The sequence below is a fragment of the Adiantum capillus-veneris genome, chromosome 26 (genome assembly GCF_014529385.1).
Source record: "Adiantum capillus-veneris isolate H3 chromosome 26, ASM1452938v2, whole genome shotgun sequence".
Taxonomy (NCBI): domain Eukaryota; kingdom Viridiplantae; phylum Streptophyta; class Polypodiopsida; order Polypodiales; family Pteridaceae; genus Adiantum; species Adiantum capillus-veneris.
This window is the reverse complement of record NC_140956.1, coordinates 20617172-20632504: the sequence shown is the minus strand read 5'-3', so window position 1 is coordinate 20632504 and position 15333 is coordinate 20617172. Positions and strand designations below refer to the sequence as shown.

Genomic DNA, 15333 nt, shown 5'->3' with positions numbered 1-15333 from the left:
TTACCTACATGAAAGTAGTTACAATTTGAAAAGGAAGACACATTGTATATCTACAATCAAAACTTTTGGAATACGTATGTACCAGTAGCTTCTTTTAGAGCATTGTCTCGAGCAAAAAGCAAATAGTATTCTACGGATGATGGCACGTGCTCAAGATGGATATGCACTCCTTAGAAGGACTTTATTAACGAGAAATCCCAAGTCTATCTCCAACAATTAGTCTCAGAATCAGGAAGAGAGAACTTTAACAGTGCCTCATTGCCACTTGGAAGTTTCCGTACGTTGTACAAATGCCCATGTCGTACAATCGTACACCATACTTGCACAAATATGGTCCAACCTTTTTTTTTATTTGTAGCCTCTACACTTGTACCTTGAGTCTTTGGTCTTTGTGCCCTAAATTTATTAGGTCCTTTAACCTTAGACCTAGGTATAGTCCTAAGTCGTGAGGTAATTTGCAAATTACACCATACGAAGCCATTACATACTTTACGTACGACAGTTCAGTGATAATCCTGCATTGCCCAAATCTCAGTTTACAACAATAGAATGACACTCTTGCATCATTAAATTCAGTTTTCCCCTTCCTCTTTGCTCTTTCACTCTATGTCACACACACTTTTTCCATGAAATTGTGAACGTGAAGGGAGCTGTACCTGTGGAGGGCCAATGCTGTGGCCAAGCCCGCTATCCCTCCACCGACAATAACAACATCTTGAACTTTTAACCCTTTGGCAGGAACAGCAAGCTCTGCAACGGATGGCGTCTTCAGAGCAGCAGAGACTTCCACGCTGTTCTTAGAGCTCACGAAAGCCATGCTCAGGAGGCCACGCCAGTTGCAGTCCGCTGCTTGTCGTGTGGCAGCCTTGCTCTCAGCTGTCGAGAGGCTGCTGCCGCATGGAGGCAGCCCACGCACAAGTGAGCACTCCATTCTAATTTCTAATCCATCTCCACCCCACAGCTAGACTATGAAATCGACAATGCTCCCGATGGGGATCTACGGTCCAAGATCGTGAATGATTTGGACCGTCCAATTCTCTTGGGGGAGCAACGTCCGGTTGGGAGAACAAGGAGCCCGCAACTGCAGGATTTGACGCAGAAAGGGCTTTCTTGTTTTTCAAAAATCAGATCATGTGAATGCTTAACGAGACCCCCTTGCTCCACCCCCAAGAGGTGAAGTAAGAGGGCAACCAGTTCACAATCTCCAACTGGCAACCAAGCTGAAAATCATCCATGGGAACAAGTGAAGTTGGCGACTGGTTACGCACAACTTTCCATTGTCAGAAAATTGGAATTAAGTGTAGCGAAAATTATAAATTAACTAGAGTAATTAATCAATCGTGTAACATTGAGCATATTTGAGCATGACAATTGCAAAGCAAGCATTAACTTAAACTCAATCACACATCACATGCATGTGTTGAAATTGCGAGAGAGAGAGAGAGAGAGAGAGAGAGAGAGAGAGAGATTGACACCAATTGAGGGCCATACTTTTTGGAGCCGACCCCCCCTCCGAAAGGACTTTGTAATAATTAATTATTTTTCTTTAGAAGAGCTTTTGATCAATACAATTGGCTAATCACACTTTTAACTGCACCAATTGAAGAGATGAAAGCTCTAAAAACGACAGAGTTTGTGATTAAAATTTTCACCTAAAACACCTCGTTGAACTCAATGCCAAGGCCCTAAACATCTCACGAGTGATAGGATTTGCGGGGATTAAGCAAGAATCAAGTTGGAAAGAAGATATGTAAGCATTAAGAAGGTAGTAATATGTATAGTTAATCATGTAAAAGCTTGAGTAGTCATAGCTATGGAGACTTGTCTTGGAGAGCGAGAGGAGATGATGAGCCTTGAGAAGAGCATGGAGAGCTTCCTTTTGGTTGAGGATTGCATTGAGCTTCAAGACCGAGGAAGATAAAGGTTTCCCTACTCTCTTCAGCGCAACCCTGCAGAATAAGAAATCTCCCTCTTGTAGTTCTCAAATGAAAAAACTTTGAACTACAAAGTTGTTCATCTAGTTATTTCCAATGAGACCCATGATCTCTTTTTTATGAAACTCCTACCCTAGGTCTTGAAAAAGGAACCACACCCTTTATCTCCACATAGCTTTATGTTGACATGTGTGAAACATAACACCTTGGCTCTCATTCTCACCTTTTGGTTAGCCTTCTCACTTTCGAAGACTTTCGGGATCCATTTTGGACTCTTTTGGGCTCACAAATATCCTGTCTTTGCTCCATAAAATCCCAATTAAATTCTTATCAAATTTTGTTGGCACTTTTGAAAAATGCATTCAAATTTAGGAACCCTTAAGTTCACAAACACATTCCTCTGCCCATTGTACATAATTGGACCTTCTATTATTTTTATTTTGTGTCATAAAATATAATATCTAACTTTACCAAATGATTTTCTCATATTAAACTAATCATTTAATATGGGAAGATAAAAGGGAAACAAGAGTTAGGATATAGATATGTGCTTCTAAACCTATCTCAGCAGGGGACCTAAAGGAAAAATGGTTGCATCTCAATAGGGGTCCAAAAGGAGACGGTCTACCAAAGAGCAATGTGCAATAGGTGCTTCTAGACTTCTCTTAGTAGGGGACCAAGAGGAGAGATGGTTACATCTCAATGGGGATCCAAAAGGAGGTAGTCTATCAAAGAGCAATGTGCATCTAATGGAGCTTAAAATACCTTAGGGTTAGCTTCATTAAAGACCTCCAAAGGTTAGTGTTAAAAGTCCTTAGACCTTAGGCAAGCTAGGGTTGTGCTTGAGGTGGGAATCCGGTCCAAGCTTGAGGTGCTTGTCGTGCTTGCTGACTAAGGTGATTGAGGTGCTTGTCATGCTTGATGAGTAAGGTGCTTGTTGTGCTTGCTCAATAAGGTGCTTGAGGTGCTTGTCATGCTTGATGAGTAAGGTGCTTGAGAAGCTTCCCATGCATGGGGGGGTAAGGTGCTTGAGGGGCTCGAGTGAAAAAGATACCCCACAAAGGAGGGGAAAAGCCCCAAAGTTAGGGGAATCTTTGACTTAACCTCCCACTCACCCAAAGGGCATCCCTTTCTCAAGGGGCACATGGACACATGTCAGGCTCTCCCTATGCTTAGCCACATGGGGTGCTTGAATCCTATTGGTTGGGCTAAAGAGAGTCCCAATGAGCTTCTAGTTCAATTCAACAAATATCTAGATATTTTCAAGTTCTCTCTCTCAAAGGGGTAAGGAGGACACTTGTCCAAAGATTACCCATGTTGCTTGAAAATGCATTGTGCATGTGATTGGCTAGGCTTAGAGGGGTCCAATGAGCTTCAAGCTTGAGCTACAAGGAGGGGTTGACCAAAGCAAGCAAGGGGTGTGCTTGGGGGTATACACTCTCTCACACACTCATTTTTCACACATTCTCACGGTGAAAGTGCAAGAAGTCCATCTCCTTCTCCAAGCTTGTTGAGATGTTGAGAGCCTACACTAACACTCTTGGCTATGGAATGCAAATCCAACCAAGAGCCATGCTTCAATGCTTAAGCTTGACATCTTCATTACTATGCTATTATGCTATGCTAAGCAAGAAGAGTGATGATCAGTGAGGAACTATTTCTTTCTCTCATGAATGTTTCTTATTCCTCTTCCCTACCCTCATTCCCCGCTAGCTCTCTCCACCTTCGAAGGTGTTGGAGGCCTTGGGATTGAGGCCGAGGATGGTTAATGCTTTTTACAAATTCTATGTTATGCTCGTGATGCATGGAGATTTACATATCCATTGCATCACCTAGGTCACAAGGAACACAAAAATTGTATTGTACCAAGTCTCTCTTGGTGGGAGAATCTATAATACAAAAGCCTATTGGACGGAAGACCGGCTCCACATAAATCCAATCCTTAACTATTGTCAAGTTCTATAAACTCTCTCTTGCAAAAATATTGTTCATGCCAAGTTAATTAAGTATAATGGTTATGTTGCTATCGCTAATTAAGTTCACCCTAGCTATGTTCTCAAAGTAGTCTCGTAAAAATGCTCACTCTAATTCTCTTAATTCCGATATTCTCATATCCACGGAGTTGACCACTAAGCTAGGAATACAAGCCCACGAGATGGGAGATGCATTGAAAGCCGATGGATCTATCAATGGACAAGACATCTCACTTACTCCCTTAATTGGAAAATTGAGGCTTCATGTCCAAAGCTATGTGGACAAAGAGGATTTATTCATTTCCCCTCTCAAACATGAGGATGTTATCATTGGGGCAGCATGGTTCAACCGCATGGCTGCCAACATGAAGTTCCCTGAAAGGAGAATCTACTTCACCTACATGAAAAAGAGCTTGTACATAGATACTAATGAGTATTGGGGAACACCATATCCCTAGTAAATATGCTTGCTTTTGATAAGTCAATGAAAAGATCTATTTTTGCGTATATGATTTAATTAGAGAATCTATAAATGATTTTAATGGTTCCACAAGTAGTAATAAAGGGAATCAAGAGGAATTAGAGTTTTCTAATTTCCTAAATGGATTCCAAGATGTTTTCATTGATGACATCCCTAGTAAGCTACCTCCAAAATGAGGGATGATGACAATGCAATTGAGCTCCTACCAAGAAGCTCACTGCCTAACAAGCCTCCTTATCGAGTTTCTCAAGCTCAACAAGAGGAGATCATAAGGCAAGTGGAAGAATTGGTAGACAAAGGGATGGTGAGGCCTAGCTCCTCCCCCTTTTGCTCACTTGTTCTTTTAGTGCAAAAGAAAGACGGCACCTACCGCATGTGTGTAGACTATAGGGCACTAAACCTTATCACTATCAAGAATAGATTTCTCATGCCGCGGGTTGAAGATATGTTTGATAAGCTACAAGGCTCTACCTACTTCAGTAGGATTGACCTTAAAAGTGGCTAGCATCAAATAAGGATAGTGAATGAAGATATCGTAAAGACCGCGTTCCGTACAATGTTTGGTCTTTATGAATATCTTATCATGTCTTTTGACCTGACAAATGCTCCAACCGCATTCAAACTCATGATGGAAAAAAATCTTCAAGCTACTCAAATTCTCTTGAGGAGTACAAGTGACACCTCCAGGTAATCTTTCAAGTTGTGAGAGAGAATAAACTTTTCATTAATCAAAAGAAAAGTAAATTTTTCCTACCAGAGATTCAATACTTAGGTCACATTATCTCTAAAGATGGCACCCGTACCCGTATGGATCCAACAAAGCTAGAGGTAATAAAAGGATGGTTTAATCCAAGGAATCTACAAGAGGTACAAAGCTTTATAGGTATGTGTGCATATTATAGATGCTTCATAGAAAAAAATTCGCTAATAGTAGGCCCATTACATGACTTAACGAAAAAGAACGTTAAGTATTCATTAACTGCAAAAGTGCAAGAAGCTTTTGAGAAGCTTAAGAATAATCTTAAGCTGTTGAGAAGCTTAAGAAGAAGCTTATCTCTCAACTCATGCTCACACTACTAGATCTCTCAATGCCATTTGATGTCCAATGTGATGCTTGTGGTGATTGCCTTGGAGCACTCTTGCTTCAAGAAGGGCATGCCATAGCATATGAGAGCCGAAGACTCAATGCCGATTAACGGGTCTTGGGCATATACAAAAAAGAGCTTTTAGCTATTCTACATGCCCTAGATACATGGAAGCAGTATCTCTTGGGGACTCCATTCATCCTACGAATGGATCACAAAGACTCAAGAACTTCATGATGCAAGCCAAGCTCTCCAACAAAAAAAAAAATGAGGCAAGAAAACTTTCTTTTGCAATTGAAATTTCATATTGCTCACATTGCTGGCAAGCACAATCAAGTGGCCGATGCACTTTCATGACGGCCAAGGGTAAGTGTGGTGTCTATAGCAACTCACAATGATCTATCTTTTAAGATAGGTGAGTATGCTACTAACCGAGACTTTAAGTAAGTAATTACAACCTTTGCATTAGGAAAGAAAAAAGAACCATTCACCTTGGAGGATGGTTATCTTCCAAACGGCAATAGGCTATGTGTTACTCACCCATAGAATAATAAAGTCATGTATGAATCCCATGCTTCTCCTTATGCGGGGCAAAGAGGGATTCCATAATCTACTCTTCAAGAAGTAGAAATGTATTTCTGTTGGTCTACCATGAAAACATACAAGAGTATGTTTCAAAATGTGTGGTATACCAAAAGTTGAAATTTGATCGAAGGAAGCAACTTAAATTGTTTCAGTTGACAAGCTTAGCGAAAAAACACACTCTATGCCTATCAAAAAAGACTATTAAGGCACATCAAACGGCAACCCTCTTCAGATCTCAAATTTTAAGGTATCATGGTTTGCCAACATCCATAGTGTTGGACAAAGATCTTAGAATGACCAATAATTTCTAGAAGGGTCTCTTTGAGAATCTAGGAATTGATTTTTTTTTTTTATTGTGACCTATCATCCACAAACGGATGACCAAAGTGAAATAACTAATCTAATGATTCTTAATCTACTAAAAGTCTATGTCATGGAAGTAAATGAACGTTCTCAATGAGAGAAGTACCTACCTCTTATAGAGTATGTGTACAATGACTTTGTACATACTTCTATGGAGAAAGCACCTTTCGAGGTTAAAGAGGGAAGATCCAAAAGTCCCTTACTACTTAAAGTACATGGGAAGATCTTTGCTGTTGATGAACATAGCCGATCTTTTCCAAGGTTATATCCATCTCACAACAAAGCAAAAAGGGTTGTTGCTAATAAGCACAGAAGAGCCTTAACCTTTAAGGAAAATGATTGGGTTTTGGTAAAGATTCTCAAGGCTCATCTAAGGCATACTACGGGAAAGAATCCTACGTGCCACCAAGAGTATTATGCTAAACTAACAAAAAGATATTATGGTCCTTTTTAAATTCTTAAGCCAATCAATGAGATGGATTATTAGTTAGAGTTTCCCAACCATTGGCTCATGCACAATGTGTTCCATGAGATCCTACTTAAACCTTACAAAGGAGTGCCACCAAAAGAAGCAATAGTAACAGACCCTCCAAAAACCGAAGATCAAGAAGAGGTACTTCAATCTGAGTCCATCCTACGACATGAAGACAAGGTATTAAGAAACAATAAGATTATCCAATGAAATCTTGTTAAGTTTAAGAATTATCCTTTTAAAGATGCTAGATGGATGCAAGGAACCTAGCTTAAGGATAATATGAACCTTGTCAATGCTACAATGCTACACTATAGTAAGCAAATGAAAATGCATTTTAAATGAACAATATTCTTTTCTTATAAAACTAGTTCTCTATTTATTGTGCACAAATTTAAATAGTATGCATGCTTAGAATCATGTCTATGATGAGGACATCTCTCAAACACCAAGTAGAATTTGTCACTCTACTTTGGAAATATGATATGGACTCAAGAGCAGCCATGCTTGCGGCAGCTAAATCTACCAAGAACCAAATGGATTACTCATCCATTCTTGAATGATGTCGTTAGGGTAAAAAGAATTCTCTACCCACTAAGAAACATGGACTAATGACTAGGATTTATCTTCTCTACCTCATAGTCGAGGACGAATATGATTTCAAGAGAGAGGTAATGTCATAAAATATAATATCTAACTTTACCAAATAATTTTCTCATATCAAGCTAATGATTTAATATGGGAAGATAAAAGGGGAACAATAGTTAGGATCTAGATATGTGCTTCTAGACCTATCTCAGCAGGGGACCAAAAGAAGAAATGTTTGCATCTCAATAGGGTTCCAAAAGGAACGGTCTACCAAAGAGCAATGTGCAATAGGCGCTTATCTCAGCAGGGGACCAAGAGGACAGATGGTTGTATCTCAATAGGGATCCAAAAGGAGGTAGTCTATCCAAGAGCAATGTGCATCTAATGGAGCTTAAAATACCTTATGGTTAGCTTCATTAAAGACCTCCAAAGGTTAGTGTTAAAAGTCCTTAGACCTTAAGCAAGCTAGGATTGTGCTTGAGGTGGAAACTCGGCCCAATCTTGAGGTGCTTGTCGTGCTTGTTGTGCTTGAGGTGCTTGTCATGTTTAATGAGTAAGATTCTTGAGGTGCTTGTCGTGCTTGCTGACGAAGGTGCTTGAGGTGCTTGTCATGCTTGATAAGTAAGGTGCTTGAGAAGCTTCCCATGAATGGGGGGGTAAGGTGCTTGAGGGGCTTGAGTCAAAAAGAGACCCTACAACGAAGGGGGACAACCCCAAAGTTAGGGGAATCTTTGACTTAACCTCCCATTCACCCAAAGGGCATCCTTTTCTCAAGGGGCACATGGACACATGTCAGTCTCTACCTATGCTTAGCCACATGGGGTGCTTGAATCCTATTGGCTGGGCTAAAGAGGGTCCCAATGAGCTTCTAGTTCAATTCAACAAATATCTAGATGTTTTCAAGCTTTCTCTCTCAAAGGGGTAAGCAGGATGCTTGTCCAAAGACTACCCATGTTGCCTGAAAATGCATTGTGACTTAGAGGGGTCCAGTGAGCTTCAAGCTTGATCTATAAGGAGGGGTCACCCAAAGAAAGCAAGGAGTGTGCTTGGGGGTATACACTCTCTCACACACTCATGTTTCACACATTCTCACTTGGTGAAAGTGCAAAAACTCCAGCTCCTTCTCCAAGCTTGTTGAGAAGTTGAGAGCCTACACTAACACTCTTGGCTATGGAATGCAAATTTAACCAAGAGCCATGCTTCAATGCTTAAACTTGCCATCTTCTCTATCTTCATTACTATGTTATTATGCTATGATAACCAAGAAGAGTGATGATAAGTGAGGAACTATTTCTTTCTCCTATGAATGTTTCTTATTCTTCTTCCCTACCCTCATTCCCCACTAGCTCTCTTCCCCTTCGAAGGTGTTTGAGGCCTTGGGACTAAGGCCGTGGATGGTTAATGCTTTTTACAAAGTCTATAATATGCTTGTGATGCATGGAGCTTTCCATCTTCATTACATCACCTAGGTCACAAGGAACACAAATATTGTATTGTACCAAGTCTCTCTTGATGGGAGAATCTATAATACAAAATCCTATTGGAGGGGGGACCGGCTCCACATAAATCCAGTCCTCAACTGTGTCAAGTTCTTTAAACTCTCTCTCTTGCAAAAGTATTGTTCATGCCAAGTTAATTAAGTACTATGATTATGTTGCTACGGTCAATTAAGTACTATGATTATATTGCTACGGTCAATTAAGTTCACCCTCTATGTTCTCAAAGTAGTCTCACAAAAATGCTCTCTTTAATTCTCCTAATTTCGCTATCCTCAAAGTTCATGGACCATTTCCATTACATTTTGTAACGGAATTGGATAATGAACATTAAGAGTAGTGGAATCAAGATAACTATAGTGAGCATTTTTATGGGAATTTTTCAAGAGCATAAAGAGAAGCAACATAACTATTATACTTAATTTACTTGGTGTGAACAATATTTTGCAAGAGAGAGAATTAGAGAAATTGACAACAATTGAGGACTAGATTTATGTGGAGCTGGTCCCCCCTCCAAAAGGCTTAAATTAGAAATTCTCTCATAAAGAGATACTTGGTACAATACAAGCTTGTGTTCCTTGAGACCTCGTTGGTGCAATGAAGATGGTAAGCATCATGCACCACAACTATACCCGTAATTAACTTAACAAAAGCATTAACTTGTCCCCGGTCTCAATCCCAAGACCTCAAACACCTTCGAAGGTGGAGATAGCTAGCAGGGAGTGACGGTAGGAAAGAGGAAGAAGAAGTAACATACGAGAAAGAAGTAGTGTCCTCTCGTACCATTAATCATAGAGCATAGTACAATATAGCATAGTAATGGAGATGAAGAAGATGACAAGCATAGCTTTGAAGCATGGCTCTTGGTTGGATTTGCATTCCATAGCCAAGAGGTGTTGGTGTAGGTTCTCAACTTCTCAAGCTTGGAGAAGAAGATAAAGTTCTTGCACTCCACACAATGAGAATGAATATGTGTGCGTGTGCGTGTGCGAGAGAGAGAGAGAGAGAGGGGGGGCGGGGGGGGGGGGGGGGGGGGGGGGGGGGGGGGGGGGGGCATTATATTCACAAGCAACCCCCCTTCTTGCTTGGGTCGACCCGTCTTCCTAGCTCTTGGTTGGATTTGATTGGACCTCCTCAAGCCTAGCCAATCACATGCTTTGTGCACATCAATCAACAAGGGTAGCATTTAGACAAGTGTCCTTTCCCCTTTGAGAGAGAGAGAGAGATAGAGAGAGAGAGAGATTGAATATTTCCTAGCTAATTATCTAATTAAACTAAATTCTCAGTGGACCTCTCTAAGGCCTATCCAATAGGACTCAAGCACACAATGAGGGCAACATGGGGAGGGGGCTTGCCATGTGTCCGATATGCCTCTTGTGGAAGGGGTATCTCTTGGGAATGTGCAAGAGTGTTCTCTCTCATCCCCTACTTTTAGGGATCTCCCCCTCCTTTGTAAGCTTCTTGGTTGACTTCAAGCTTCTCACAAGAACCTTAACCCTTAAGCATGACAAGCACCTCAGTCAGCAAGCACGACAAGCACCTTATTCAGCAAGCACGACAAGCACTTCAAGCTTGGGTAGGGTTCCCACCTCAAGGGCAGCCCCACCTTGCCTAAGGTCCTAGGTCTAAGGGCTTTTAACACTAACCTTTGGAGGTCTTTAATCAAGCTAACCGTGAGGTCTTCTAAGCTCCATTATCTAGCCATTGCACTTTGATAGACCATCTCCCTTTTGGACCCGTTAGCTTTTGTCCCTTTGGTCCCGTGCTGATATAGATCTAAAAGCACATGTCTATATTCTAACTCTTGTTCCCATTTATCTGGCCATTTCCCTTTCATAGACCATCTCCCTTTTGGACCCGTTACCTTCTGTCCCTTTGGTCCCGTGGCTGAGATAGATCTAAAAGCACATGTCTATATTCTAACTCTTGTTCCCATTTATTTTCCCACATTAAATGATTAGTTCATTATGAGAAAACCATTTGGGTTAGTTAGATATTTCCCATGTACCTTAAGTAGCAAGGGACTTTTAGGTCTTCCCTCAATGACTTTGAAAGGTGTCTTCCCTGTAGTAGTATGGACAGTATTATTGTACGCATACTCTACAAGGGGTGAGTACTTTTCCCATTTTGAACATTGATTTAATTTTGTAACATAGGTCTTGAGTAGATCTAGAATTGTAAGGTTGGTTATTTCACTTTGGCCACCATCCGTTGTGGGTGACAGACCGAAGAGAAATTTAGCCTAGTACCTAGATTCTCAAAGAGACCCTTCTAGAAATTACTGGTCATTCAAGGATCTCTATCCAACACTATTGATGTTGGCAAGCCATGGTGTTTAAAAATTTGGATATGAAGAGGGTTGCCATTTGGTGTGCTTTAATAGTATTTTGAACATGTATAAAGTGTGCTTGTTTGCTAAACTTGTTGACTATTGTCCATATTCTTGTATTCCCATGGATAGACTTGGGCAATCCAAAATAAAGTCCATAGATATGCTCTCCCATGGTGAATTGGGAATTGGCAATGACTGGAGCAATCCAGGTTGCTTCCCCCTATCATACTTTGTCTTTTGACATACCACACATTTTGAAACATACTCTCGTATGTCTACTTTCATGGTAGGCCGATAAAAATACGTTTCCACTCCTCAAAGAGTAGATTGAATCCTTCTATGCCCCGCATAGGGAGGAGCATGTGATTCTTACATTACTTTCTCATGAAGAGAGTGAGTAACACACAACCTGTTGCCATGTAGAAGATATCCATTTTACAAGGTGAACGGTTCTTCTTTCTTCCTTAAGGCAAGGGCTGAGATTATATCCTTGAAATCAGGGTCAGTAGCATACTCATACATCATGGAAGATAGATCATTGTGAGTTGCTATAGACATGTATTTGCCCTTGGTCGTCGTGACAATGCATCAGCTACTTGATCGCGCTTGCTAGCAATGTGAGCAATATGAAAATTACATTGCAAAAGAAAATTTTCCTACCTTGTTTGTTTGACAGAGAGCTTGGGTTGCATCATGAAATACTTGACTTTGGTGATCCATTCGTAGGATGAACGGAGTCCCGGAAAGATATTGCTTCCATGTGTCAAGGGTATGTAGGACAGCTAGCATCTCCTTTTCGTAGATGGCCAATACTCGCTCATCAGAATTGAGTCTTAGACTCTCGTATGCTATGGCATGCCCTTCTTGAAGCAAAACTGCTCCAAGGCAATCTCCACAAGCATCACATTTGACCTCAAATAGTTTCCAGAGATCCGACATTGTAAGAATAGGTTGAGAGGTAAGATTTTCTTGAAGCTTCTCAAAAGCATTTTTCTCTTTCGCAGTCCATATGTACTTAACATTCTTCTTTATCAAGTCATATAATGGTCCTGCTATTTGCGAGAATTTATCTATGAAGCATCTATGGTATGCACACATACCGATAAAGCTTTGTAGCTCGTGTAGATTCCTTGGATTAGGCCATCCTTTTATTACCTCTAACTTTGTGGGATCCATACAGATACCATCTTGAGAGATAATGTGGCCTAAGTATTGTATCTCTTGGAGGAAAACATCACTCTTCTTTTGATTAATGAAAGTTTATTCTCCCTCAAAGCTTGAGAGATTACCTGGAGGTGTTGCTTATGCTCCTTGGGAGTAGATGATAATGTCGTCAAAAAACACTCTAATAAACTTGTGGTATGGTCTAAAGATTTTCTCCATTAAGTGGTTGAATGTGGACAAGATATTTGTCAAACCAAAAGGCATGACAAGATATCATAAAGACCAAAGGTTGTGCAAAAAGTGGTCTTTACAATATCTTCATTCACTATCCTTATTTGATGATATCCACTTTTACGGTCAATCCTCAAAAGTAGGTAGAGCCTTGTAGCTTATCAAACAAACCTTCTACCCACGGTACGGAAATCTTTTTTTGATAGTGATCCGGTTTAGTACTCTATAGTCCACACACATGCGGTATGTGCCATCTTCCTTTTGCAATAAAAGGACTGGTGAGCAAAAGGGGGAGGAACTAGGCCTCACCATCCCCTTATCTACTAGTTCATGCACTTGCCTCATAATCTCCTCTTGTTGAGCTTGAGAAACTGTATAAGGAGGCTTCTTAGGCGGTGAGCTCCCATGTAGAAGCTCTATTCTATGGTCATCATCCCCTCATTTTGGAGGTAGCTCTCCAGTGTTATCATTGATAAAAACATCTTGGAATCGGTTAAGGAAATTAAAAAACTCTAAATCCTCTTGATTCCTAAGCCATGCAGTTGAACCATGGTGCCCCTAGGATAACATCCTCATGTTGGAGACTCGTTGGAGAGGGGAGATGAAAAAGTCTTCTTTGTTGACATAGCTTTAAGCATGAAGCCTCAATTTTCCAATCAAGGGAGTAACATAGGCTTGTTGTCCCTTGAAAGCTCCATCAACAGACACGGTATCTCCCATCTCGACATCTTCTATGTCCAATTTAGTGGCCAACTCCTTTGATATGAAGGTTTTAGTAGAGCCAAGGTAAAAAAGGATAAGGGCATCATGTTCCCTCACCTTTCACCAAGCATAGGAAAGAGATGATCCTTTGCAATGAGTATCCTCTTTAGGAGGTTCAATCGTGAAAGCTCTAGGAGTCTCATTGCGTGCATTTCTTTTGGGGCAAGAATGATAACCATGGCCTTCCTCCCCACACTTGAAACATTTATGGTCCTTGGTTAAAAGCCTCTTGCTCTTCTGAAGAGAGTTTATTTTTACCTTTTTAAACTCCTTTCTCCTTGGTTTTGTTGTTGGAGTTACCTTGGGAAGAGTTTTGAGCATTGTTCTTCCTTCTTAATTCATTTTGTTCTTTGTTTTTCATGGGCTTAGCATTTCTTTTAGCCCTTTGTTGGAAATTGATGCGCGAAGCAACCATAGTGTAGTGGATGACTTCAGTGATGGTCCTAGGTCTTTGAGAGTTGACATACTCGATCATTTCTTTAGGTAGTCCCGCACAAAATTGTTGCTTTTTCTCGACGAAATCTATCTTTTTGAAGATTGTAGCTTTGAGATATAAATCCCAAAATTTATCCACATACTTGTGGATAAACTAGTTGGGGAGTAGCTTTAAGCTTTGCCATTAAATGAGCACTTTAACTTTGACATCACTTGTAAGAAATTGCTTCCTGATGGAAACTCCTAGAGTTTTCCATGTCTTTGGAGCTTCACCATTTCCAAAGGCTATCCCACCATCATTGTCTACACGATGTAGCTTAGAGGGCATCCAATTCCTAGATAAAGGCCAAGACTTTGTCCATAGCACCAAAGATGCCATCATAGGTGGAAAAAGAGATGCTCTTTCCTCCCTCCTTGAACTCCTTAAGCTTGTAGGACCTTTTCCAACAAGCATAGGAATTGCGATGTCCTCTCCTCTTGTATTCTCTAGGAGAATAGGTGCTTCTTTCATCGAAAGAGGAGGAAGATAATGAATATGGAGAAGAGGGTGACCTCTTTCTCGCCTTTTTCTTCCTTTGGTTCCTCCCTTCCTTGTCAGAATGCGGCGATCGTTTCCTCTTGGGAGGAGTTGGGGACCATTGAGACCGCTGTCTTCATGGAGCCACATCCTCAGAATAACTTGGAGAGTTGTTTCTTTCTCTTTCAATGGTTTCTTCTTCTTCTTCTCGCACCGGAGAGAGTCTTCTTTTGGAAGTCTCATTACGAGGCTTCCTAGCCTCTATCTCTCATCTTGGGGAGCTTAAAGAATTCCATATTTGCGAAGTTGTTGGGCAGATTCAGCTTGTAGGGCAGGGTTGTCCATATCTTGTTGCAGCCTAGTGACAAGATAATTCACAAACATGGGGGCATCATTAGTAGCATCTTTATGTGCAAAATCAAAGTCGTCACATTCATTCTACTCTTTTTATTATTGTTGGCCATGCTAATCAAACTTATGTATATGCTACTTTGTGCTTTGGTACCCTGAAAAACCTTAGTTTCTACTCTTCTTACTTTTGAAAATTAGCTCTCAAATAGCCACAACGTGGTTTTAAGACTATTGATTGCAAAGAGTAGTGGAGAGGATCTAACATTTCTCTGTTGATTACGATTCCTCTTAAGCTTGCTAATAGCTCAATAAAGGTTAACCAAAGGCAAGACCCGAAAGATTGTTACCATATACATGTGATAGTGATGTGTGTGAACACACTTATGACCGGTGAGGCATTTTTTCCCTCACTAGGAGGTTTTTCCCCTGTGCATTGTATATACACCCATCACTCTAGGGCTAACTTATCTTTTTGTTGCACAGTAAGTAATACAATTTCTATTATGTGCCTTGATCTTCCTTCATCTTCTCCAAGCTGCGTGTGTTTTCTTGCAACCCGAATTC

The 15333-nt window shown here is 40.6% G+C and overlaps 2 protein-coding genes across 3 annotated transcripts in view; one reads left to right on the top strand and one right to left on the bottom strand.

Annotated features, from left to right (window-relative positions):
- Positions 1 to 1112, bottom strand: part of LOC147423096 (monooxygenase 2-like) — a 38850-nt gene extending 37738 nt beyond the window's left edge. Inside the window, exon 1 of the mRNA XM_086500937.1 lies at positions 657 to 1112. Coding sequence (XP_086357063.1) covers positions 657 to 931 — 275 coding nt within the window. The 5' untranslated portion in view covers positions 932 to 1112. The remainder of the gene's footprint in view (positions 1 to 656) is intronic.
- LOC147423095 (uncharacterized) overlaps positions 1 to 15333 on the top strand; it is an 89009-nt gene that overhangs the window by 40789 nt on the left and 32887 nt on the right. The gene's annotated exons all lie outside the window — the stretch shown is intronic.